The following is a 27,709-nucleotide window of genomic DNA, read 5'->3' as shown; positions in this document are numbered from 1 at the left end:
CCTGCTGCCGAAACACTGCCTGCCAGACGAGCAGTTGCAGTAGACGCTGTGACCACAGTTCCTACACAGGCATGGCTGGCTTTCCTTCGATAAAAATGCTTCTGAACATTGCCCTGTGAATTAATCTGGTTATTTTTGTTCCTAAGTCGCGATGAACTACTGCCTTGAGTAACCTATGCATATTGTTCTCAATTGCCCAATTGTGTAACCAGAAGATTGTGATCAGTGTGAAGTGATTCGTGAATTAGTTTCTCCAGTGAACAATGTTTGTTGTTTGTTTGAAACGCACGGGTTGATTTTTTCCATCTTGATCAAAAACATCGAGGTGTATATAAATTGAAGTAGCACAAACATTTTGTACGACACTGTGACTGTGAGACATGGTAGGTTAGTAATTAGTTTGATGAACTACTACCGTATGGCGTATGTTTTGTAGTAATTCATGACATTTAAATTGTCTCACCATATATCCTTGTGTTAGGGGTTTTCTCTGTAACATAAATAAATTTGGAGCTTTTTTAATTCGTTGAAATCTTTTTATACGCCGTGAATGACTCCAAACATTGTGTAGTGGAACGTTTACGATGAGCAACAGCAGTGCGTCGGAATCTGGTGGCAACGTGCCCAACTCTCTCAACCCTTCAATATTGTCCCTTGCTGGCTTCATGGGCGCCAACATGAGAACAAACATGTCAGGCATGGCAGGATTGAATCACATGCGGGTGAATATGCCCTCTCCCATTAACCAATCAAACGCAAGTATGTCAATGAATTCCACTTCATCCAACCATGTGACGAACGCTGGCGGTTGGATGGGTGGATCCGGTGGCGTTGGCGGAGGTGGTGGCAACAATGAGGGAAATGGTGGAAGTATCGTTGGAAATCCTCAAGCCGCTAACCTCATGTGGGGGGATATGGCAGACAGTCTCATGGAGAGAGGTAGATCGAAAAACTGGACTTACGAAGAAACCATGGAGCTTATCAACACTTATACCTCAGACGAATGGCAGAACAAATTCTGTAGCGAAAAGAAAAACCATCGAGCGATCTGGGCTGAGATGGCCGAAGTGCTCAAGAAAAGAGAAGGAGTTACTGGCGACGAAGCAAGGCAGCGCCTCAACAACCTAAAAGCTTTATATAATAGGATAAGAAGACAACTCATAGCTGGTGAAATTGCCAACCCTCAGTGGGAATATTGGGATTCGTTACACAACTTCTTGACTAGGCAATCGCAATACCATCACCCGTTCTTTGGGTTCCCGCGGTCTTCTCCACCCGTTCGGTCAAGTCATACCCCATCTATGCACCCTACCCACACTGCACCCAGCGGATACCCTCATGTTCACCCCATGCAGTTCCCAAGACCCCATCATAACCGCATGACGCACATGATGCCCCCACACCATATGACCATCCACCGCTCGCATGAAATGAATTCTTCGGGGCCTCCATGTACTCCATTTAAGGTAAATTGCTTTTTTGCTACTTCTATTTTTCTGCTGATTTTTAATTCGGTCATAATATTTGAAGCTCAAAGTTAAATTTCTTTACTTGGTTACTCGTTTCATTATTATTCAGACAATTTAATGTATTATAAAACCGTAACATAAAATTACGCCTCTTGGATCAATGCTCCAGCTTTCTTAATCTTAATTTCCTAAGTGTGCTGTAATATTCGTTTCTCTTTTCCAACTGTGGACTTACGCAAATGTTATCGTTGAATACGACATTTAACTCCTTAACTACATTTGACTATGCCTCAAGCTGCATGCATAGTTTCATGTTAAAATTTAACTATAACTACACGTTTTTTTAAATTCAATGCATTAAATATTTGATAAATTGTTCATTCCCTTGAGGACAGACAATTCAAACAACTTTCAATTTCAGATTTCATAGTTATGCATAAAATCTAATCTTCTATTCTGAAATTTTACCTCTTTTTTAGCATAAACTAATCTATTTTACGTAGCCGGTCATCGTCATTCACTTTTAATTCATTTATTTTCTTATCATCCGTTCATTTGTCGACTGTTCAAATGGATTTAAAGAGGTTTAAGTTCAAAACTCACTTCCTTGAATCATTTACGCTGCTGATCCTTTTTACACTGCTTATTCTCATTGAGTTTTTTGGTCGTTATTACTGGAGGAATATGACAGTAAGCGTTAGTAATTAACAAATGACTGCTCACTCCCCTCCACTTTTCTACTGTTAATTAAATTTTTATTGCATATAAAGTGTAATTTTCCTCTTAGTCAGATGGGGTGGTATTAGAATTTAAACCTTAAATGACTACGCGATTTGAAACTTTAGCGAAATGCATATTTTTAGCGCATTTTCTCATTTATGGAAAAAAATGCACTATTGTGCTCGCCATGTCCGTCCGTCCGTCTGTCTGTCCGTCTGTCCGTCCGTGACCTCAAGTTTTCGTCGACGAGAAAATGCGCTCTCTTTCACTCACTGCAGTGAGTACTGAGATATATTTTTTCTTCATTTTCTTTTCACGATACTTTGTAGGTACTCATTATTCCTGCAAACGAGTAATGGTTGAAACGTTTACTAATACAACTGTGTACAACAGATATGTATAACCACACAGTTTTACTATTACAACAATAATCTAAGAAATTCTTCTAATGGTATAGCTGCTGATGTTTAACATACAAAGCAGAACAGGAAACAAAATGCATTTTTAATTGGAAACGAGAATCAATGACTAAACTCAACTTTTTTCACAGCATATTCCGTCAGTAATTTGCAATGCTTTGACTGGTTCAAATTCTTACTCGCCATCGAATTTTTAACTAGGAATCGCACATCAGATTCTCATGCTCAAAGTAGTCTTTAGAAGTAATTTGAAAGACTACGCGATTTGAAAGTGTCAGCGAATTAAACTTGTTGTCTTCGTCAGATCAAAAGCGAAATGCCGGGCTATGATGATGTCAGCCCATCAAACACTGGTGGCCCCGACTACCGCACGGATTCATCGTCTTCCAAATCTCCGGGACGCTCGGTCCGCACTTTTAATTTCGAGGAATCTGCACACAACGATGGTAAGTAGAACAGTGTTACGACCACTAACGGTTTTTCAGTATGAGGAAATTTTTGGTATTAAAATATTTCTAAGGCATTGGAGATTAGGGGCCATATTTAAGGTTCCTTTTATAATGAAGGATCAATTGAAATGCTGGTGGCTGAGATACCTAGAGAATGCCGACTTAAAGCTGCCATATTTAAGCCTATGAACTATCTCATCCCTAAGAATCAAACATGGAATCGTAAAGTAAACGATCATCGTTCAAATAACTTGAAAACCTCTCCCCACCGACCGCGAAAAGCTGTTTAATTTTGCGAATATATTTTCTACGCTGCAATTCAATTGAGATTTACTATGGAATTCATAGTAAGTAATGGACGTTTTTAAATAATTAATGCTCCGTCAAGATAGTCAGATATTGCCATTGCAATTTGTTCGTGTCGGGTCCTAAAATTGGTCATAAACTGTTGGGAACTTGTTGCGTTGCACGCCACGTTTCATCTCGTTATCATTATCATCGAGAAAACATATTCTAAAATAATAATGTTGCAATCTAACAATCGTATATTAGGGTCCTTTGAAACTATATCGGATGTAAATGTAGGTTGGAAGTCTTCAAAACGCTTCTTGTTTTGATCTATACGTATGTATGAGCGTGCATGGTTCATGTTCATTGAAATCTGAATGTCAGTAGACTGGCTTTAGCCGTCGTTGACATCGACCCGTAGAACATTCATCAACATTCATGATGAGTTCAGTTGAACATTTTTTATTAAGTTCATATGGATCCAGCTCCAGTTCGATCAAAGAAGTATCAGAGTTTAGTAGTATCTTATCAGAAACAAACAAGTTTATAAATCACGAACTTTCAATATTAATTTACAATTAGCGTGTAATTTATTTACGTTCATTGTAGCACTTTCGATTGAAGTAGAAATCGCGACATCATAGAACGATCAAAGTGGAAGTGTTTGAAATTATATCTCATCTCTATTTCAGGTCCATTATGTTAAACACCATCATTGAATTCTACACTGGCTAGAGTGTAGAATTCAAACTAAAATAAAAAAACTAAACATAACACTAAAATCTTCGGAACGATTTAAAATCTATCCTGAAGAAATCTCGATCGAACTTGCCTAATTGATTTTTATGTGGTTTCTGTGATCGCTTAGTCATTTATTGGAAATCGATACCTACATGAAATTCTCACACGAATATATACTTCTCCTACGTGTTGCCTTGGGATAATTTGGATAAATTTAAACTAAAAATATTGTCGTTTGTATCATCTGATGTTAACATGATCTTGACGTTACCTGACTTGACGTTACCGTGATCGAATTCATGAATATTGCGTCTACGTTATCATTATCGTTATTCATGATTACAGCGTCGGTTTCTCTGTGTATTGGTACTGGAAATTATCTGGTTGGAAATCTTATGTTTCGTGTTGAATCTGTACTAACAAACTTGTCACGGCAATCGAGCCTTCGTTTTGTTTTGGCTTGTGCGCGTTTAGTACAGATGAAAATAAAGTAAAAAGTTTATTAATTGATATTGCATTGGTTACCTGTATAATTTTTTCGATCCGAAATTGCCTCTTCGTTCTGTTTTCTACAAAAAGTCGCAGAATTTTTCCGATAGAACCACGCTTGTGGTACACATACGTCGATGAAATACCGATTCCGCTGAGGAGCTCGTCATATAAACATTTTAGAAACCTCGGAGTTTTGTATCCTAATAATTTTCAAATGGTCTACTCTAGCCAATGTGAAATTCAAGAGGAATAATACAAAATAATATACATTACCCGGTAGGTACTCATTGAAAATCGGAATGCAGGACCTGAAATATTGGAGAAGCCAGCAACCATCCACTTTCAGTGAATCCCGTCTATCAACATCACTTATGAGACTCAGCAAGCTACAACTGTTTCATTGACACACAAAAGTATGTACTGCGCGTACAGCATCAGTCACACAAAACGCTAAGAGTGCTTGACTTGTACTCGCCCAAAATGCACAGAAACTAAATGCTCCAGCGATAATATACCTACTGTACTGTACATGGAACACATTACATTTGCAAAAGTCACCAATTCACGCCATATCTAAATCTTTGCAAACATAGGGCCCGGAAAATTTCTCAACATGTATAAAATAAAACTAATTAATATTTTCTAGGCGAACTAAGAGACAATTAGATAAGTCTATCACATTTGGAAGTATTACAGGATTAAAACAGTTTCTCCATTTCTGATTTCAAGTGTGTAATAGAAAATATTTTAGTGTCACTAATAATGGATATCGCATAAGAAACATTTTCACTGTGTTTTTATTGTCACAAATGACTTTCAACAGATTTTTATAACTGATCTGCAGCAGGTCCCCGTGCAGTAACGGTCTGCAATGCCATTCAATAAATAACAATGATACCAACTTTAACAGAGCAACTTGTGCACCAAATTATATCGGAATTGAAAGCTACTAATTATCCAGCATTACTAATTTTGTAGCTACCTTTATTCGTCATAATGCTTCAATAGTCCTCAGGAAAATGCGGACGTTCCTTTCGTACTTTTAGCAATTCTCCGAGATGATTAAGAATTTCCAGTTGGTGTAACTACGTGTGTAAACACTCGTCACCCAACGCGATGGCGGGAAATCTTGGTGGTTGTGTGGGCGCAGTCAAGGATTACAGTGATACTTAGTGTTCCTTGCGCGTTCTGTAGGAATGGTGTTTCTAAAGAAAAATCAAGCTACCGCCATTTGTTGGACAAAATTAGGTTCTTCAAACTGTAACTTTTACGCAAAAACTTTACTTGGTAGTTGGTGAACCTTCTAAAACTGTAAATATTGCAACGATAGTTCACGATTTCTTAAGGTTTGAATAAGAAATTATAGTGTCAAGCTGCAGTGTGCTGTACGTGTGATACCGCCTAAAGTGATATTTGACGAGTTATTTCCGGTGCATTACCAATTTTTTTTTTCAATCTTCCGACGAATCTCCTGAACTCATATGGTGACAGGACAAATACGTACAATGTTTCTGAATAAGTTTTGATACCATCAAGTTGTCGATTGGAAGCAGTACTTAATTCTTGCTACGTACTTCGAGTTAAGAAAGGTGGGTCCGATACATTGGTAGGTAAATTCACTAATTGGCAACGATTCGCAACAGTTGCCACATCCCCTCCAAAATTCCCTCTATTAAATTATAACAGTCCTATTACCTATTTCACCAAGTACGATCTCATAAATTAATATAAAATTAAACTTATACTTTATGTTTACTATCTAGTATATATTAGTAATTGCCATTACTGTACAGGACTGCATTAGGATACGACGTGCATTTGTACACCGCAACAGTACAGGATTAAATGGTTTTCGATTAACAAAATCCGCCCCATATGATTGATGTTATTATGCTCAAATACCAAACAGATGAAGATGTACGGTATTTCGTGTTCGATCTTTAGCAAGTCAATTTTTGCGAATGAAGATAATAATTTACTACGCTTCTGTACTGACTTATTACATCATAAGCATAAAGCAGTCATATTATTTATTTTTCTAGTTATCCAAGAAATACTGTTGCTTTGTTAACTATTTTAGTTGTTTACAATTTTTTGTGTGGTTCTCGATTTTACCAACACGTGTTTCAAAACATTCTCTTAGCGCGCAATATAGACGATGTAGTTCTGGTCGATCGTGGCGCATCGATTTTGGTTCCCACTAATATATTTGACACGATAGCTGATGCTCGATCGATTTATCGATCGACCAGTATCGGAAACGGTTGCCGCTATAGCTATAGCCATAACTATATATCTGACGACGCTGCCGGCTGCTGATCAATCCTAGGAAGAGTTGCGATTGGTCACAGCTCTTGGGATCGATGATCGTTGCTGTCCTGCGACTGGCCGTACGGCTCCTTAGATCGATCCATGTCATAGGGGGAGAGGCGCGTTCTCCCTCAACGTGTGTAGCGCAGCCAGGCTGCCTCGACAGGCAGGACGCTGCGTGTGCCCTCAAGACTCCAAGTGTCGTGTGGTCACTCGTGCCGGTCGCATCAACGTGTCCCTTGTCTGTGCTGCACTGTGACGTGATCACCCAGATTATTGTTCTTGATTCGTGGTTTATCCCTTTTCTGTTTACTGATTTTATGTGTTGACTGCTAGATGATCGCCCGATGCGACAGTGTGGGTAGTTGGTTTTCATTTTGTGTGGGAGTGTATTTTTAATGTTCTATATTGACTTCAATTTTAATTTACTCGATTGTGTAATCGATTTTTTACAATGCAATTAGATGGAACAGTTTATGACAGAGCTGGCATGTGTGCTTAATCGCTAACTGCCTGAAACGAATTCACCGCAAACGCTTTCGGGATAAATTTTTGCTCCTAACATTTAGTGACGTCTTCCCATTATATGCATTTATATTCTTATCACAATATTTAAGTTACACAAATAACAATCAAACTTTTTAGCGGGATGTTAGGAAATCTTTTGAGAGCTTTTTAATTCATAAGCTATGCCATTAAGATTAATGTTTGTGTGCTTTCTAGTAAAAATGAAAATTGACCATGTCATCAAATGAAATTAATATGCAACTTAATATGTTTTCTGATCCTGTAAGCAAATTGGGAATTATTATCTGCATCGTCATTTTGCTTTACAATTTGGCTTTGGATTCTTTGATCTAATGCATTACCTTCACGTGTAAAATACTGCACAACATTGTGTGGCAAACTCGCGAGAGTTAGTACTGTGTTGCTCACTTGGCTTGAAAACCACGAATTGCCAATTTTTTATTTATACTATATTGTGCTCTGTCATTTTATAATAGTTGGTCCTCTCATGCATTACCTTACACGCCTTATTCTCGCTCACACTGCAGTACAAGCGAGGGAGTAACCTAAAATGGGACAGAAGGGGACTAGAAGTTGATTTCACCAAATACACTTGTTTATTTTCTCTGCAATAGACATATGTTGTTTATGAACGTTGAATCGAACTGAGATAAAACACTTGATAGAATGGAAAGTGAGTGTGCGTTTTCTGACTTTTCATTTCGTCAATTCTGCAGAAATCTATGAATTTAAATATCTTGCGTACGAATAAATGCATGATTTGCATCTACTGTTCAACTGAACGCTTCCAAAATTACATCATGTGTCTTTGTTTTTTCGTTTCTTCAGGATCTCATAAACGGAACAAATGGTAAAACGTTGTTATTTTTTGCAGAGATAGTTCTAGAATTGAAAAAAGTCGCAGTAATAATGTACCCTCTTCCACAAAATTGAGGTATAACAAAAGAGCGGTAAAATTGTGCTGACTTCTATCTGAAGACGCTGTCGATAGTTCTTTTATTCTTTTTCCTGCGAGTGAGACCAACTTTGATTCTTTTTCCTGTCAGTGAGACCAAATAATAATTTTTAACAAAATTTCCCTAATTCGCTATCGATTTGGTGCATACATCGGGAAATTTTTCAGCGGTAACCCACGATGTTTAACAAGGAGGGTCGCAAATCGGCTGGCGGGCGCAGCAAGATCTGGCTGCTGTCCCATTTCGTTGACGAGACCCGTACTATGGTGCAATGCAGCTTATGTCCCGTGCAAATTAAATACGTTGGCAACACAACGAACGTGGCTAGACATCTGGAAGTGAAGCACCCTGAACAGTATAACGCAGTGTCCCAGTTAGTGCCGTCGAACCGAATGCTCTGCATCAGCCACTCGCGGTCCTCTGAAGAGCAAATCAAGCAGCAAAAGGAAGAAAATGCTATCAAGAGGATACTTTATCAACACAAAATTGAGAAGCTAAAAACTGAAATGAAATCAGACTCGAATGTTGCCGCCATTTTGAGTCATGTGAAACAAGAGCTCAATTCTGACACGGATACCCAGAACGGTTTGGTCGTTTCTGCGTCCAATGATACCTCATGGCAATCGTCGGCAAGCTGGTCGTGGCACACACCTATCAGTAAAGGTAAAAAGATTACTCGTGTGTTCATTCATTATAATTGTTATCATAACCATTGTTACACTTTTGATTGAGTATTGTTGGCTTTACGGGAAAAATTGCTTGATTTTTTCATAACAAATTAGCAATTTGAAGCACGTAAGTCGTTAAAATGATTATTAGGCTTATCAACGTGATGGAATTTACTTTTAATTGCTGAATATGTTCGCACTTGTTTTGAGTTTACTTGTCCTCGTGCCCGCATCATGTATTTATAATGGATTTGGCCTTTGTTCATGACACATGTTTTAGTTGCTTCGAACATATTGTGATTTCAAAGCCCAGCAAACATATGTTAATGAATTTGTGCATTTTCATTAGATTGCACTCATTTTAACACGTCCTGCTGGTGGAAAATTAACGTTTATCACGTTATGAAATTTTAAAAATAATAACAATTTAAAATATGATTTCGTACGAACTTGCAGTACAGTTTTTTAATAGGACGACATTAGCGTTGGGAGGAATGCTCAACTGCCCAGCTAATTGTTGGGTTTCAACATGTTTGGTTACTGTTGCATCATAAGTTTCAACACGTTCAGTGCCCTTGAGTGCAAATGAGGACCTTTGACTTGCAATCAAAGTATGGAAACAAGTACATGTGAAGTAATTATCAATTAAATGCTTCCTTGAATTTTATATTTTGCAAAATTATACACTTCCAAGGTAGTAATGTTGAACCTTTGATGGCTGAATCTGGTGGTGGTAATTATAACTGCGCTTGCCGTCTCGATATGTGCGATAAAATTAAATTACACTATCCTATCATTGTCGTTATTCTGACATCGTTATCAAGTCTACAAATCTCAAGTGTAGATATCAAGTGTAATTACCGTAATAGAGTGCACCGATAATTAAGTTGATGGTTCTTCATCGTGATGTAATGTCGAAGTGTTTAGTGCACTTCACGAGAATCTCGTCGCTTGCGTAGCAGTAGCTCATGTTGAGGCCGCTCCGGAAGACCCATGTAGAGCCCGTGGTGCGACGCGTGCGGTTGTGGGGCGAGGGCCCCGGGGTGAGTGGGGAGGCGAGGGCCCCGGGGTGAGTGGATAGGCGAGGGCCCCGGGGTGAGTGGGGAGGCGCGAGGGAGTGGGGAAGAGGTCAGGGGCACCAGAGGAAGTCCCTCTCACTCTCGAGCAGTCCGGACTGAAAGCGGTTGTGCAGCGGCGTGGTGAGCGGGGCTGTGCAGTGACAGGGCGACCCTCGGCTTGGTAACAGCCTGTCTAGTCTGGCCCGGGCATGTTGTGTAACTAACTTGGTGCTTATTATTAAACAAAAACATTGCCATATAGTGAGTAATCATCATATAGTGAGTAACAAAAACAGTTTCATAAGTAATGACTCAGTTTGAGCACCATTTTCCGAAACTATATAACCTGAGTGTGTTATCCTCGTGCTAAGATACGGACAGCATATATCGAATGTATTTCTGAGGGATAGCTCGCTCATAGCTATTTTACGGTGGTTTTATCTGGTGCTAGTGTTTCGAATATAACACTTTCGTCTTTTCTTCATGTGAATGTCGCCCTGAATAAATGCAGATATTAAACGGTTCTCTAATCTTGTGATGTATTTAGTTCTGAAAAGCCGTTTGTGTCGACCCTGCTAAAGTGAATGCAATTTGAAACGTGCCATTGCATTTCTACTATAACACCGTTAGCAGCTGTTAAATGAATGAACTTTTCCGGCAAATTGACTCGATTTTTTTCAGCGACAACTTTTTAAAACAACTTTAGATAGTATAACCGAAGTGAATGTATGTGCAGGTGGATTCAAAGCCTCTATTAATAAATAGTATCACTAAAAAATTCTTTAAGGGATTCTGAACATTGGATTTTTCGTATTTTATTCTGTTTCTTGTTTTAAGAAACCATGCTTTATCCGAATATATACAGGTAATCTACCTTATTTTGGTTCGTTATATAGTTGACGATTTTTTTCATATATTCAACAGCTAAAGACACATGTCCACAACCTATCCGAAAAAACACCTATGTATGTATATCAGGTCCATGAATCCGAGATTTCTGAGTAACATCCATTATTTTTTTATTTTACTCCGTTACTTTACTCAGTCCCTAGTATCTTAGCTTCAAATTAATAATTGAATTCCCCTAAAATTATGGGTAATAAGAAAAACAATCAAGAAGAATGAAAAAATACAGATACTGCAACATGATAACATATCTTCATTATTTGTATCTTACCACTTCGCTCTAGCGCACGCAATCTCTAATGGTTTGCTGGGTAACTCAATTATACGTACTTGCGCAAAATAATGCCTTATCATACAATTTCCCAGTATTTGATATGTACTTTCCCATCTCTGAATGATATTTGATATATGTATTTTCCTATCTCTGAAACTATTATGTTATTAGGTATTATCATGCGCTGCCTTACTGCTGGAAAAATCTTATTGTGTACGGTTTTGTGTGCTCCGTGTAGAGGTTTACATATGTGCGATGGCATCCATGTACGTGCGCTTCATTTGCTCGTGCTCGTGTTGGGCTCTTCACCAATGTAAAAGTTGGGTGCTTAGCTCGTGTACACGTAGCACTGGTGACGCGCACACGTGGGCGTTACATATTTCTAAGTACATGTGCGCGTGTTTTGTTTTGCACTGTTCTAAAACATACTAATCCAGTGCCATTCGCATGCACACACGCAGGCGTTATGTGTTTAATTTACTCACTGATGAAATGTCTTGTACGTATGAACAGATATACGTAGAATATCCATTTTTTTTATTCGCGTGTAAAGTGTTGGTTTTTATGTGAACCTGGTTCACGAGAGTACATGTAGCATTCAATTGTGTGTGCGCAAAACGCCCATGTGCGCGCAGTGCCATCCACAAGTACGCTGCTGGCACTGTCGCGCTGTGCCAGGGCCGGAGAAGGGATACTCTTCGACCGACCGACGCTCGCGGGTTGCCGTGTTTTTTGTGCGGTGCCACCGGATGACGAGCGCCGCCCGTCCTCCCCGCATATACGTGGAGTGCTGCCAGATTATGCCTGACTCCCTCCCTCCCTCCGCCGTCCCACTCTCCTACTCCGTGTCCGGACTTACGCAACACTCGCAACGTCTATTTCTTGCTTCTGTTACTCTCATTTTTTTATCATTATTTGTCTCCCTTTCTTCGTTACAGATATGATTTTTAGTTTGTTCGTCACTGTCGGTAATATTTTATGACAGTATGGCTTTTATTTTTCGATCTTCCAATTGAATTTGTATCAAGTAGTAATCAAGAAATATTTACTTTCGTTTGTTTAAAATTAAGATTGGGCCTTAAAATAATCCTGATCTAATCATCCGGCTAGATGAATCGTGTTTTTTTTTTCTTCTCATTTTGACAGCACTATATTTTTGTATCAATTGCATTTGAGGAAACTAAACTGCACTCTGAACAGATATTTCCAATAAATGAAGGGTTCAAATGGATTTTTCGATTTCAGTTATAACATCAAATTAGTGTTTGATATAGCTTCCAGTTCTGTAACAAATTCAACTAATACAACTGTTTCTGGTTGCTGGTTAACTGATATTCAGTGATAATTACGGATCATACAATTTCCTATGTTTACTTCTTCTCTTCATTTACAATATAAAAGACTAACAAAGTACGGGCTGTGTAATTTCCTATTTTGTCTTTTTCTGAAATGTAAAGCATATAAAAGGCTGACAATTTACGTGTCGTACAATTTTCCTTTTAGAGTTTTCCAGAGGTTTAGAGCACCGGAGACTAACTGATAACGCAAAGACTTGGCCTCGCTGCATATCATGACTGCTGAGACGACGAGAAGCATCTCGTCTTAATGATTTATACATGAATCATTGTATTTTGAGGTCGCTTATAAAGATGCCAGGTTCTTAAATCAGCCGTCATATCATGTCAGTATGGTAAATTTTGATTTATGTACGCAGGTATTTGATATGAAATTTGCCATTCATATACTGTAGGAAATAATTTCTGGTGTATTATATTTTGTGAAGGTCACTGATACCTGTATGTTTGATCTCAGTTAATGTATTGTTAGCGAATTTAGATGCATGTTTGCATGTAATATTAGTGAGTAGTATTTAATACTGAATTAAAAGCACCATACTATGTGACCTTCAAAGATGAAATCATTTCCATAACTGTACATGGGTTCATTCAAAGAATTGATTGAAAAATTAATTTAAATAATTATTCATAAAGTACCTCTCATTCAACTCATTCAACTTACTCTTTAAGAGTTCAGAATTCCAACAATTAAGTAAATTATTTTAAAAAGTTTATTGACCCGGCCCTGATCAATAGGCAAAAATGTAGGGAATATCAGAGTTCCTACTCAGCATAATCTATGTAGGCTGAGCAGTATACGCAGATGGGGGTTGCTTTGCTAGTTATAATTAGCAAGAAGCGGACTGTGACCGCATCAACCAATCCTTGTTGTATTTGTTACAACTCTTGTGTAGGTGAGACGATTGCATCGAAATTCTGAACCCCTTTCGGCAGATTCTATATATAGATGTATAGGCAGTGAGACCACCTATAGTTGACTAAACCATCAGTAAAATAAGTCGATATTGGCCTCACTAATCAGCATCGCAAATTTCAACATCACTAAATCAGGAAATATGAGGGCAAAACTTGAAGCAGTACCTCACACATTACGATTATATTGAATCGGAAAATATGAGGACAAAACTCTTAGTTTTACCTTCACAAATTTCAATTTCATTGAATCACAAAATATGAAGGTAAAACTTTAGGTTACTACCAATAGAGCAGCACTTCACTGATTTCAATTATACATTGAATCACAAATTATGAATTTAAAACATTAAATTACAACCTATAGTGAATTACCTCGCTAATTTCAACTTATTTGAATCACAAAATATGAAGGCAAACCTTGAAGTTACTACCTATCGAGCAGTACCTCACTAATTTCAACTATATTGAAATCACAAAATATGAATGTAAAACATTAAGTTACCCCCTTTTAGAGGAGTACCTGTAAAGGCAGTGAAGTACGTAGGTGGGGAGGCTGGAGTTATTATTAGCTAGAAGCGGACGGTGGCCGCACCAGCCACTGACGCTACATCCAACTTGAGCTCCGAGGGCGCCTCTCCTTGCAGTGCTCGCTCACCTGCCTTGCTCCCATCTCCTCTCTGCCAGCATACGCGCTCATTTTTACTGCAATATGCAAAATATAAGCTTATTTCTGGACCAATTTGCCAGGAAATAACTTATTTTTGCAGCTATATCCAAAGTAAACGCTGCTAATATTTATAAAAATTTTGTGTAGCGAGTGTCTGTTTTATTTATTGAAGTGTTAGCAGTGGTTAAGCATCCCAGTTCAATGAGTGTTGAAAATCGTGTGGCTTTTGTACTAATTTAAGTCGGTGGTCTCAGTGCTGTGTGGGAGAATTTTCGATAGTATTAGCAATTATATTTTATTATTAGCAAGTATTTTCTGCATTGTTCGGTTCAGTGTTGAGTTACTGGTGCTGCGAAGTAACTTGTACAGCGAAGTAACATGTACTGCGAAGTAACTGACATTACTTATAGTTGCTGGTACTACTAAATTACTGATAACGCGAAGATCTCAGGCCGTTATTGAGTAATGAATAATCAGTGCAATGCTTTTCATTCTTAGCGGTTAAGGTATATTAATCTTAGTGGACAATCGCTGCTACATGAGGCCATCTATATCAGCTTGTGCAATCACTTCTACAAAGATTGTTTATCTTGATGTGCAGTTGTTGTTCTGAGAGGCAATTCATATTAGTGTGTGGACACCATTTCATGCAAGCTTGTATCTCAAGGTGGAGAAACTTTGGCCATGATTTCATTAATCAGAGCTCTAATTTCTAGTTGATATACCTTGCATTGATAATTATTCGTCTGTATTCACATTATTTATTAGAGATAGATAGAAATCAGACATTTTGTAAGGCGAAATGGGAGTATAATTGCATCTGTTCAGTATGCACCCCACTAATCAACAGCGTGCTATTCTTCCTATTACGCATCCTGTGCTGGACGGTAGCGTTATTGCCAGTATCTATACATGCACACCCCGAATTGGATGTGCATCCCATTTTTCCAGTATGCAAAATTATTTTCCAGTATGCTGTATGCGAGACATTAGCATCAAGTCAGCAGTGTGTCACAATCTTCGCCATCGCATCTATCGCACCAGCAGATGTTCCGGAATGCAAACCGCGTATCAACATTGTTCCCCAATCTTATTCTGAGTTACATTGCTGCTTGGAAGTCCCAATATCTACTCTGCTTTAGTCTACATTGCGTCCCATTCTATTTCAGAAGCGTACACTGCGTCCCCAAAAGAAGCATGTACTCTACTATATTGCGTTCCCATTATCTTTCCTATTATCTTAAGTAGGGCACGGCTAGGACATATCAATCAGATATTTTATTTGTGCAGGTCAAGAGCGCAACTCAACGTTGTTTTGATGTAGATCTCAATTGTCTAGCTACAGTTTTCTTAAAAATTAATGCGTTTTACCAAGGCCTCATGCATGTACCCGACAGTTCAGTGACTCGGATTGAGTCTGGCTACTCTGAGTAGAAAATTAGCCAAGATTTCGAATATACAGCACCGTGTACAGGTTATCATAATATTCTCTTCAATATTAAGTTATAATGTTCAAGTTTTGTAATACATATTTCGCTCCCATTGAGTTCTACATGCCATACAAATACGGTTATCAGTGCAGAGTAGATCAAAAAAGTCCTCATATACACACCGCATCTCCACCCCGCGACCTAGTATCAGGCCAGCATAGTTATAATGTTCCAGTTTTGTAATATTCCACTACATATTGCACTTGTATTGAGTTATACATACCATCCAAATACGGTTATCAGTGCAGAGTAGGTCAAAAAAGTCATATACACACCACATCTCCCACCCCGGGACCTAGTATCAGGCAGGCGCGGGGGCATTGAGTCGTGTAGATCCGGACGAGCGGATGCGCTTATTGACTGCCGGACACTCGCTGCGTATCCGGCCGTCACTGCCTCGGCTCACACGTGCTGGCGACCTCGACATGTGATCTCATTTTGGTGATTCTCAATAGAACGTTAAAATATTGATATGTTATCACTGTTGCGCTCTGAATCAGTTCTGAAGTATGAAATCTGCTACTGTTACTTTTACTTTGTGAGTTCGTTTGCGATTGTGTATTATTCCATCGTCGTGCTCTTAGCGAGTTTGATTTTATTTTTTAACATTATTGGTTTTCTACGAAGCAATTTAAATCGGTTTATTTCGTATTATTTCATAAATTCGTTTTTGGTAAAGTTTTACTGTTCTGTAATCGCTCTTATTGGCGCAATACCGAAATTTGTATCTCGAGCAACGTCATCGTTTGTATGGTGTTTAACACACGCTTATGATGCATTGAAGGGGATACGGGCTTTAAAACAACAATGTTTACTATAAGAAGAATCAAGAGACATCAATATCATTCGTTAAGGTATAAAAGTTAAAGTGATTTTTCTTTTTCAGATTTTTTCTTCAGTTTCTAGCTTTAGGTTTCATGTAACAGGGAGTTATTAATGTGATATTTGAGTGCCTTATTATTATGGAGTAGAAAAATTTCACAGCTACAAGTTGATGTCTGCCTCGTCTATATCTTGAAACATTTCTCAAGTGTATCGTCATTGAACCGGAACTCTTATGGTGGATCTGCGACTGTATGAAATTTAATGATTGTTATTTGTGAAATCTTGGTTATCATATGGTAATATTATAAGTAAATAAATTCATTGGCCTGCTTGGCATCATTTGAGATTACGAGGTTGCGACCGGCCTTCCATACAAAAATTTGCATCTATTCAAAAGAAAATATTTCGAAAGTGTAAAAATATTATACTTAAATTAAAATATTGAAAGAATTCACGCTCTTTATTATTTAATTATTCGTAATATTTACTAGACAATGAAGGCTGTTGTAGGGATGCCAGCGTGCCCCATGGAGGGGCTACCTCCCCCCGAGAGCCGCCACGTGGTACTTACGAAGCTGGAGGGCAACGAATACGTGCTACGTGTTCCCCGCGGGGGCAAATCCGCGGTGTGGAAGATATTCCTGCACGTGCTTACAATGGGGGGCCAGAAAGTGGACTTTGTGCTGTGTCGCTACTGCTGTGGATTGTTCATGTATAAAGGATATGCCAGCGGTACATCATCCCTCATGAACCACGGGATCAGATGCCTGGACCGGCCAAAGAGACCCGATGAGTGCACTGAAGGTGCCAATGCCAACGTGCTAATTCATGAAGACTGGCCTGATGCTTTCAAAGAACAGCCTTATTTCTCGCTGAGTTTCTTGAAACGATACAAACAAGGTGATCGTCGTCCACCTTCTCCTTGCTTGCCAATCAAATACGCCGTGTCATTCAAAGTCGAAGCGCCTTCGTTTTCTCTAGACTCCACTGCCGCGACTACAGGTGTTGGGGAAACTCAACTCAACACTTACCCTAACTATAACAACAATACAATCGTCAACAACAATCATCCCATCAACATGGTTAAAACCAACGGGACTAAGGCAGTCAAAAACCACTCCAACCATAACACAACCAGCAACAAGAACGGCCCAACTATTCCCAACAACAACAACAATCATAAAGTAAAACGCGAAGTTCAGTCAACGGTGAACCTTAACTCGACCGATCATGGGAGCGTGCCCGGCTCCCACACTATTCCTCTGTACACAGCCCTTCATGTCGCTGCCCAAAGCTTCGGTGTGCCTCTGGATTTGTTACTCAAACTTGCAGGTATTGTATCCCCGTGCAATTATATTTTTTAGGAGGTTTCCTTTACACTATGAACCATGTGCACTGCCTTTTCAAAACTTGTTTCAACCTTTTCTGGTCATTTTCACTTTCAATATCAGTGTTACATAATTTGTATCGGTAAACTGTTATGAAAAATTCAGCGCTATGACTTGTTCCCTCTTGCGAAGCGGAAGGACGGTTTGCTTTGATTCTACCACCGCTAATTTCGGATTCGCGGAAGAATCTTTTCGGATCTGTCGAAGAGAAAGATGGCGTCTGATATTACTTGTGTTGATACCGCATGCAGACGGTAAATGAAGAAGTCTTTGGTCGTACACACGATTTTTAAACACGGTATGTATTCGTCTAAAACGAATAAAAGGGCATTGTAATTCAAACAAATTAATTTCGTCACTACTAAAGCTTATCGTGAGGCTGAAGCGGTGTACGAATGGAAATTTTGTGGCGCGCGCAAAATTTTCTAGCTTCATATACATGTATACTCTACGCGAGTAGAGTAAATACTTTGTTTACAAGTTTTGCCCAATGTTAACAAATAATTTCTAACCGGATGTGAGCAAAATAGAGCCTCGCACACCACTAAAACCACACATTCCTACTGGCAACTGTGGAACAAATTTGTAACTGAAACTTGAAGGCATTTCGCAAGGTTGTGTTGTGGTTTACGAGAATTCACTTAGCTCAGATATTATGTGTCGAAATTTGGAACGAATTGAAAGAGAAACAAAGTAACAAACTATTATTATTTTTTACTCAATCCGTTAATATTCCCAACAGAACTACTGTTCTTGCTGCCTCTCTATTACACTTAAACTGCGCTGATCGGCGAAACTTCATCCCATTATGAGCCTACTCGAAAGTTTAATGTCTGTTATGAAAGTAAATATATTTATCATGAGAGACTGCGAGCATGCTTTTACTCGGTACAGTAAGCATCTGAATTAATATCTAATATTTAAACTTCTCCGGTGAAGACGCCATCGCATTATTTATGTAACGGGCAAAATGATATATTTGGATATCATAGTTTATATATAATGGCTGCAGCAAAATACATGCCGTACCAAGCTAATGATGTCAGTCGATAGTACCTACTTGGGTTTTCTTTTTCTCAATCAATCGAATTCCTGGGAGAAATGCAGACAGGATGTGATGCTTGTGTGTATTTTAATGTAGATTTTGCTTATTATTTCTGTAGACGTCCTTTTTTAATTCGCACGTCGTCTTGATGTATGATGGTTAAATTTGTCCTACGGTCAAGCCTGGGCTGGCGAGTCCGAATTCAACTTATTGAACTCCATTTTCTTTTACCTGATTTGCCATATCTTTCTTAGCGTATCGGACGAATCCACGTCGGAAGAAAAACCGTATTTCCGAAGAATGCTGCACTTTTTCAATAGCTAAAAGCTGGATCTGAATGAAGTTTCGAGATATTTGCTTCCAAAGAGTACATTAAAAGATGTAAAGCGTAACCCCTCTCGAATTTTATGTCACCCGATGTGACGATCTCAATTTATTGCCAGTTACCGGCTGTCATATAGATTTTTTGTATTTTGTCTTACCCTTAAATTTTCGAATTTTTACTTAAATTTAGTTCACTTATTGTTTCAACTTCATTTTGGGATGAATTTTAACTGGATTTAATCAACGCGAGTCTGGAGCTCGTGGGTGGAGTTACTGAAACTTGAATTATTTCGTATACAAACTTTACCTTGAAAACTCTCTCCTTGAATAATCTTTTATTCAAATTTCTTTGTTGTTTTGTACCGTAATGATAACATTCTTTATCACATCTGATAAGCCTTATCGTGGGTATCGAGAGCAGCAGTTGTGTGTAGGCCCAGGGTTGTAGATTCAGACTCGCCCGTTGTTTAACACACAAAGCGGATACGTCTGATATACTCCAGTTTTATTAAGAGATTATACCTTCTGTGAATGAACATTTATGTGCAAAAATAGTTTTACGCGTTCGCCTGAACTTGAGGCAACGCGTGTATTATGTTTGTGCATGGGGAAGCAGTAGCAGCTGCGTGTTGGGGTGTATGTGGGGGACAGCAGCGTTGAGGGGAGGAGGCGGTATCGGTCGATATCAGATATCATGGCGTTGGTATCGAAGGTGGGGGTTCGTTCCAAGCTCGGCCTCACTTCCTTCCCAACCTCCGCTATACCATCACAGCTTCTCGCTCTCTTCCGCTCCGTATTTCGAGTTCTCTTGATACTGAGTGCCGCAACACAGTGTAGTGTTTACGTGTCCTCGATTGATGCGGGTGTTCCGTGTTTACATTTAAGTGCTTTAGGTGTATTTTGTGCGTGATATTCTTCTGTAATGGCGGCAGCTGAGAGCGCCATTGATAGTGGGCTGGTATCGAACTTACCGAATATCGGAGCCAAGCCAGTATCGGAAACTTGCGCCGCTGCCTCCGTATCTTCTTCTGTTGAAACGAGTGACGAGGTTGCCGCTGCGTTCGCTGCTGCGTGCGCCTCAAACTCTTTCAGCGGAGACTCAGTTGGTCCTGGCACTGCTCCTGCTTCAGGTGTTGCTGCCTCGTCTGCGAATTCAGGACGAAGAACTTCACGCGTTTGGCTCTATTTTAGCATGATTGACAACTACCACTACGCCTGCAAACTATGCCAGTTCGTAGGCACGTACACCAATACGACCAACATGCGCAAGCATATACAACACCACCATCCAGAACGGTACCAGGACATTCTTGATCATACCCGTCACATCACTCGACCAAATCTACAACACTATTGCCCCATGGAGAACTCTCAGCAGCAGCAACTTTCTTTAGCCGGTACTCCAGATCTACAAATGCAATATAGAACTGGAGAAAGAAGCGTTCCTGTCAGCTATCAAAATTATCTGCAAATTCCATCACACCTTCCTTTTGCTCATCCAATGCCTTTTGAAGTGCCAGAAAAGTCTCCGGCAGAAGTCAAACCCTTCGTTGTCGGTCACAATCGCTTCACTGGCCAGCTAGGAACGCTCGCTAACTCCAGTGTTGCTGCCACCATGTGCAACAACAACCAAAGTGGCGCTCCTAAACGTCGATTCGATGAGACCTTTGCCAATAAAAAGTATGAGAACACTGCGGCTCGCTCTAGTGGCCTACGTGGCCATCGCTCAAATGTTGTGAACGTACGCAATTTTTCATACGATGAGCAAGAGGATATGAGAGGTGCCTCTGCCGAATCTCCTGCAGGGCCTGAATCAATGGGAATGGAATTTTCTGCTCGCTATAAGCAATTTGTCTCGTCGCATTCTTCTCAGGTTAAGACGCGGATAAATTCATCTGAAGGTTTTGACTCGCTTAAGAATGAAAGTCAAGGTGAGCTCGATTAAGCGCTGTATCACAACGACTGTTGCTAGTTGATGACGTTAGTACCGTTTATTAAGTAGTATTTCAATGGATGATCGGGTTGTTCCAACTTGCGGTGAAAAAATAAGGCGCCTGATATGAATAATCATTTCAATAAATACAAATCGTCAAATGGTTTATTCTATAATTTATATTCTCAATTGTCCATGCATTACTGATGTTCGAGGTATGATGCAAACCCAAAGTACCGAAATTTCGGCAAAGCATGTTTGTGCTGTGAAATCGCAGATGAAGAAATTTAAGTCATGCCAGAAATATATTCGTTAATTTATTCCTAAACCTAGCTTACTAAGCACCCACCTGCTTAAAATAAGTGAAAGTTTACTTCATTTATCCGTTAAAAATTTTACCGTGACCCCTTAATCTCATTGTTGGGACCCGTTGGACTAATTCGCACCGTAAACATGGGTCCATCACGAAGGCTTGCCGTATTCATGCTACCGCTCTCATTAATTGAAGCCTACGTGAAGCTTTAAAAGAAAATAAGAATTCATTGCACAAGCTCTCTTCATATTGGGGGTTACACACAATTACAAAAACTAGAAATGACATTTTTTTATTCGATAAAACTTAACACAAATTGGTGTCAACAAATTTGGAAATGAGCTTGCATGGTAGCTACTCGTATATGAGAAGTTACGAGTGCGTGAGTTTCAAACACGTTATTCGCATGCCGATGACCATGTTTTTTTACTAAAGCTTCGACCAATAATCATGTTTCACAATCATCATTCGAGTTCAATGTCCTAGTTTTTCAGGTGGAACTACATTTTTCGAAGCAGTGGTAATCTATTAAACACTCAGTTCAGTTTTAAAGCGTTCTATATGCCTCAAACTCGTTCATAACTTCCATAAGTTTTTCTTCTCTCTTACAGACGGTGTCGTTGGCCAGCGGTCTATGTTGCAAGGTTAGAAACGAGGATGCAACCTACGTTTTACCGTTGATCATTATTTATTAATCTGAGATACCGTGCGATAAAAAATTCATGATAGAATTATAAAAATCACTATTGAATATTCAGGCTTATCTTATTATATCCCTTGACGCACGATAGATATTTCATGCTTTTAACATTTAAATCATTAATTGAAGTGGACGTTTATTAAAGGAGGTTTAAATTAAAGGTTTTAATTAAAGGTTTAAATTAAGGGAGGTTTATATTAGAGGAGGTTCAAATTAAAGGAAGTTTAAATTGGAGGATATTTAAATTAAAGGAGGTTTAATCAAAGGAGGTTTAAATTAAAGAACTTATAAAAAGGAGGTTTAGAGTAATTAAATTTAATTACCCATGACAGACGACAACGGCGAGCTATCCTCGGGGGGAGGTTCGGTGGGTCTAAGCGGCATTGAGGCCGTGGTGGCTGCGGCCGCCGCTGCCGCAGCGGCTGCGGGGGACCCTGGGCCGGCCGTGAGCGGAGCCTCGCAGACCTCTACGGACAACCACATGATGATGGGGGGCGGGGCTATGACGTCATCAATCAGCAGCTCTGCCGCGGCCAGGGAAGCCGCCATCGGCATGAGTCCTCCATCGGTTACATCGCCCAATAAACCAGGCGAGATTTTGCACCCTCAGGAAAATTGGTGTTGGACATTCACTGTTTTATTCGTTCTACAAAATTTGTATGGTCATTTATTTCTCAAACCCAGTAAGGTAAGTATTTCTAAAATTTCTAACTGAAATAATTTGATATTTTCGACCTTCAATCTCTCGAACAAGTTAAAGGTTAACTAAGATCATATGTGGCCACTAGCTTGCTAAAAAACAATAAATATTCCTTGATTTTTCTCATTCAACGATACATTCTCCGTATTAACCCAACCTATTTTGATGGAAAATCTTCGGTGCGTACCGACGTTTTCGTTTTACCTTCTAACTGCGTTATAACCTGTAATTTATAACTACAGAGAGCTACCAGCTGCGCCACAACAACCACCTGAGCTTGGTGCTCAACCAACTGGCTGAAGACGAAGCCTTTATGGACGTAACACTCACGGCTGAGGGACGCTCTGTGAAGGCACATAAGGTACAAGTCCCGACTCACATTATCTGCTTGATAATTTTTATCTCCTTGCCGTTTAATTCGCTAAAAATTTAGGTTGGAATGGCAGTAGTTATATCTAGTAATTACGTACTGTTGGTTTTGTAGAAATATTACATCATTTTCATGGTGTTGAGCCCATTTTTATATTGATTTAGAGTGAATTTTTATGATTGACTACAATTCTCATCCTTACCACGGATCGTCGATAGCAATATCCACCTACCTCATTACTGCATAATTCTGATAAATTCTGCTGTTCACACAGAGCGTGCTGTCAGCAGTGAGTCCTTATTTCTCTGCCGTGCTGCGTGCTAACCCGTGTCAGCATCCTATCATCATCATGCCACGAGACGTGCGATATGCTGAACTTTCCAACATCATCATGTACATTTACAAGTGAGTCTGGCTGTGAAATCCTGCTTTTGCAGATGGTTGAATGAAATGATGTTTTCAATAATACTTTTTGCATTTATGTGAATAATGATGTTGTGATTCATTTTTACCTATTGTTGTGAGTAATTTGTGTTCATTTATTCTCAACAGTCGTAGTAGTATTGACAATATCAGTCCTCGACGGTCTTTTTCGCATTAAATGAGACAAATTATAATTCCTACTAATTTGTGTTATAATAGTTGTGATTCAGAATAATTTACCCTGTGTATATTTGCGTGATCTCTTCTTACCAAGTCTTAAGACAGAAATTGCTTTGGCAACGATTTTCGTGGTGATAAACAAAGAGGTAATTCAATGTATGATGACGTCATCTCTCGTTACAATGAATACAGTAACACTTACTCCATGTATTTGTGGAATAAGCATTAATCCTTTTTCCGCGGTTGGTAGCTCTCGTTTCTAGGCCTTTAGATACGAATGCCGTGTTTCGACGGGTAATTTATTATGTTATTTATTTATTTGTAGACGAATTGTTGATATACATGTGTTGTTACAGGGGCGAAATGACGGTGTCGGCTGAAGACCTGCCATCCCTCCTGAAGACCGCCGAACTTTTGCGGATCACTGGACTAAGTCCAGGCGAGAACGCGACATCTTCGCAACAACCCCTGACGCGCACCACTAACCTCTCCTCCTCATCCTCCACCGTCACCGCCAACTCTTTCGCGGGACTCTTCAACGGATCCATGAATCCTACCTCTACCTCCTACAGCACACCTCCTCACTCTGAGTCATCTCGAGTCCTAGGCTCGCCCCGGCACGAGCATCTCCTGCAGACAACGCCTATCAAAAAGTCCAGCGGCAGCTGCCTTGCCAAAGCTACTCCCGTTAGAATCGAGTCGCCCACACCAGATCCTACGATGCTTAATCCTTCAGATTTTATGGACCTTGACATGACTTGCGTTAAAGAGGTGGGTACTTCGTAGTATGTAGAATGCTAAAAGACAAAAAAAAAAATAATAATCGGTTCGTGTTTGTTTCGTATATGTGAATGAATATAAAATCCTATGTATGTAAAATAGAATAGGAAGGAGTGAAATTTAAAGTCAAGGGAACTCATAATGTTGAAATTTTTCGTCAAAATTTCATTTATATTACTTTATAACAAAATTTATTAAGATATCATTCGTAATTGTTTACTTTGTTCAATATTTAAAACCTTTTTAGAATATCCGGAGTGTAATTAAAAAATCAATTCCAGACTGTAGTTTGAGTTTGTTCCTACAAGACCATTAATTATAACGCTTTAGTTTTTACATTATGCATGGTGAATTGATCGAATTTTCGAATCAAATTATCATTTTGTAATGAAGCTTTTTTTTAGCTTTTTATCAGCCGATTGAAGCTGAAAGGAATTATGTATATGCATTGTATATAACTTCTTCTCGTTGATCACGATTGTTCTATTACTAATTGACTGCTCGTTGCAGGAACTCAACAGCGAGGAAGAAGATGAGGAAGACATCCCCAAGTCCCCTAGTCCGAAGGAGGTAACGACTCCACCGCCAGTAGAGAACCCACTCTCCTCAGACTCACGGGACCGTCACCCTCCTGATGCCCGCCTTGACCAAGAAGACCCTGACACTCAACCGAACCTGGAAGCCGCTTCCGACGACCATGACTCTTCTCACCTGCGCCAATCATCACATCAGTCGAGCTCATCTCCCGCCGGCCAGCGCGAAGACTCGGATAACGAAATTAAACGCAGCTCATTGAAAACTCTCGCCAATCTCGCCAGCCTAGATACCCCGACCAACTTATCGCCCTGTGACGACTCTTCTTCTTCGTCATCATCTTCTCTGCCTGATACCAGTGAAATTCTGCCTAACGTTTGTCCGTATTGTTCTGAGTACGTTGTTGGCAATGACATGAGCTCTCACCTATCGACCAAACATGCTTTCAAACCAGCGTTCATTTGTTCAGAATGCCAGAGGGTGTTTACAAGGAAGAATGTGCGAGAAATGCACGCCAAAGATTGTAAAAAAGAAACCTAGGTATGAATACAGTGTTCTGACTCCATATTGCCTGATATTAATTCGGGGACATGGACAGTATTGAAAGCGCTTTATAATCGAAATACCTTCAAATTATCTATACGACTTGTATATAAGATACGTTCAGTAAATTGAAATCTCCCACCACCAGCAGATATTATGTAGGTTAAATATTCTGTGCAAATGCGTTCAAAAAGTGTCTGATTGATATCTCACTAAATAAATCGTTTATAGGATGTATAACTTCAACCATTTAAGATGAACATTTGTTTGTTATTTTTTGAGCAGTTCAATAAATCATTTTAAATTCTAAGAAATAGGTACGTACGAAAAACAATAATCACTTTCAAACTGTGAGCAGCTATAATAATTTTTGGATCTTTACTGTATAGATAGATTAAAAAGTTTTTCATTATTTTCCAAGTATTGTCGTCCTTTAAATTACCATAAGTAATTTACTTGTTACTGAATATTATTTAAAAACAACTGCTAAATTATGACAATTATGACACAGATTGCCGTGCATGACTGCATTGGATCGCACCGCGTAACGCGTTTATCGGCGAGCTGCGACACAAAATGTTTCATTTGTCAAGCCCTGAAATGTGGACGCTTAGTGACTACAGAATGGAAGTGTTGAGTTATGAAAACAGCTATGCATCATCATCCTTTTTCCACGGTTAGAGGCCTTGTAATTCATAGCATAACGCTATTTTTTAACGGTTTTGCGATGTTCTCAAAGTCTGATGTTAATATTTATCTTCAATATTTGTGAGTGTTTTCTGTTTCAAGTTTTCGTGAAGTATTTGTATGTATTTCTTACGTGGTGCTGTTGTACATTGTAAAATGTGCTTGTCTAGTACATTTTAAGTGCAATTTGTAGTAATGTATATTTACTTTAGATGACAGTTTATGAAATATTTGTCGCTTTTAACAGTATTTTTGTCAGCATGGATCGTTATATTCTAAGAAAATTGAGGGAAAACAACAATTTTGTCACATTTGATAATTGCTTGAAAAAAATATGCTCCTAATAACGTCATCGCAATTCTGTTAATACTTATAGTATACTACTATGTAAGATAATAAGAGTATTGTAGTTATACAATGTGCAAGCAGTAGTGTCTTAAGGATAACTTTTCTGTGAATATTTCTTTTTGACTTAATCTTAGTGTAAAATAAACGTGCGAAAAGAAGCCATTAATTTGATTGTTCCAAATCATCAGGCAAATATAAATGCACATGTGATCGTAATAACAATTTTGTTAAATATAAACTAGCAAGTTTGCTCGGTTTCCCCGGCACAGATAATCCCTGGAAGTTGGGAATCCCGTTCATTCTAACCCCGTCTTCACAAATTCGGTCATCCCGAGAGCAGTTAATCGTTCTAAAAGTTAAGTACCACAATTAAGGAGAACGTGTACCAACCCTGGCAACCCACATTCAGCAAGGAACTCCTATTCAATTTGGATGCCACCCAACGACTTTTTTTCACATTTAACAAATATCTCGAGTCCAAAAGTATCGTAGGTATGCGCGCGCACAGGCACTATTAATCTCTAGTGCCAGACTTCAAGCACATAAACGTTAAAACTTTTGTGAAGTATTAATTAGGAGAAAATATAGCACAGTCTACCATGTAGATAAATAAGGTCAGGTTTGGCCTGTCGCTGATCCTGCGTAGATAACATTGCAGAATTGCAGATAACATTGCAGTAGCCAGTAGCCACCTCGCCGATTTCTATTATAATTTTTACAATTACGTAGCTGCGGAGTTTGAAATTCAACTCGATGCTATAATCGTAATGATCATTAATCACTCGGCCACGTCTGTCGAAAAGGACACCATGAAGTAATGAAAATAATTCTATATAGGTTTGGTTTTAATCATCTAACTAATTCATTATTGTAAGGGTGGGCTTTGTGGTATGCGTTACCACCACGAT

At 39.1% G+C, this 27,709-nt stretch overlaps 1 protein-coding gene across 4 annotated transcripts; it reads left to right on the top strand.

Annotated features, from left to right (window-relative positions):
- The first annotated feature begins 5 nt into the window (after window positions 1-5).
- LOC108664523 (protein bric-a-brac 1) lies at window positions 6-26,959 on the top strand. Of its 4 annotated transcripts, XM_018151120.2 has the most exons (8): window positions 6-1,466; window positions 2,913-3,054; window positions 22,148-22,180; window positions 22,569-22,826; window positions 23,179-23,297; window positions 23,581-23,711; window positions 24,266-24,680; window positions 25,200-26,959. In XM_018151120.2, the coding sequence occupies exons 1-8, from the start codon at window positions 585-587 to the stop codon at window positions 25,761-25,763; spliced, it is 2,544 nt and encodes an 847-aa protein (XP_018006609.1). In that variant the 5' UTR covers window positions 6-584; the 3' UTR covers window positions 25,764-26,959. The 4 variants fall into 4 exon arrangements, with proteins under 4 accessions (XP_018006609.1, XP_018006612.1, XP_018006611.1 ...); XM_018151123.2 differs by lacking the exons at window positions 6-1,466; window positions 2,913-3,054 and adding an exon at window positions 8,251-9,035; XM_018151122.2 differs by lacking the exons at window positions 6-1,466; window positions 2,913-3,054 and adding an exon at window positions 16,961-17,865.
- The last annotated feature ends 750 nt before the right edge of the window (window positions 26,960-27,709 follow it).

This window comes from Hyalella azteca, unplaced genomic scaffold, assembly GCF_000764305.2.
Source record: "Hyalella azteca isolate HAZT.00-mixed unplaced genomic scaffold, Hazt_2.0.2 contig14460, whole genome shotgun sequence".
Taxonomy (NCBI): Eukaryota; Metazoa; Arthropoda; class Malacostraca; order Amphipoda; family Hyalellidae; genus Hyalella; species Hyalella azteca.
Note: the sequence above shows the minus strand (reverse complement) of the source record. Positions and strands in the feature narration are given on the sequence as shown.

Bases quoted from the DNA above. Each gene is read 5' to 3' on its own strand.
- LOC108664523 (XM_018151120.2), top strand. From the start codon at position 585: ATGAGCAACAGCAGTGCGTCGGAATCTGGTGGCAACGTGCCCAACTCT. The intron at 1,467-2,912 runs GTAAATTGCTTT...TGTCTTCGTCAG, and splicing joins CTCCATGTACTCCATTTAAG to ATCAAAAGCGAAATGCCGGG. The intron at 23,298-23,580 runs GTACAAGTCCCG...CTGTTCACACAG, and splicing joins GCTCTGTGAAGGCACATAAG to AGCGTGCTGTCAGCAGTGAG.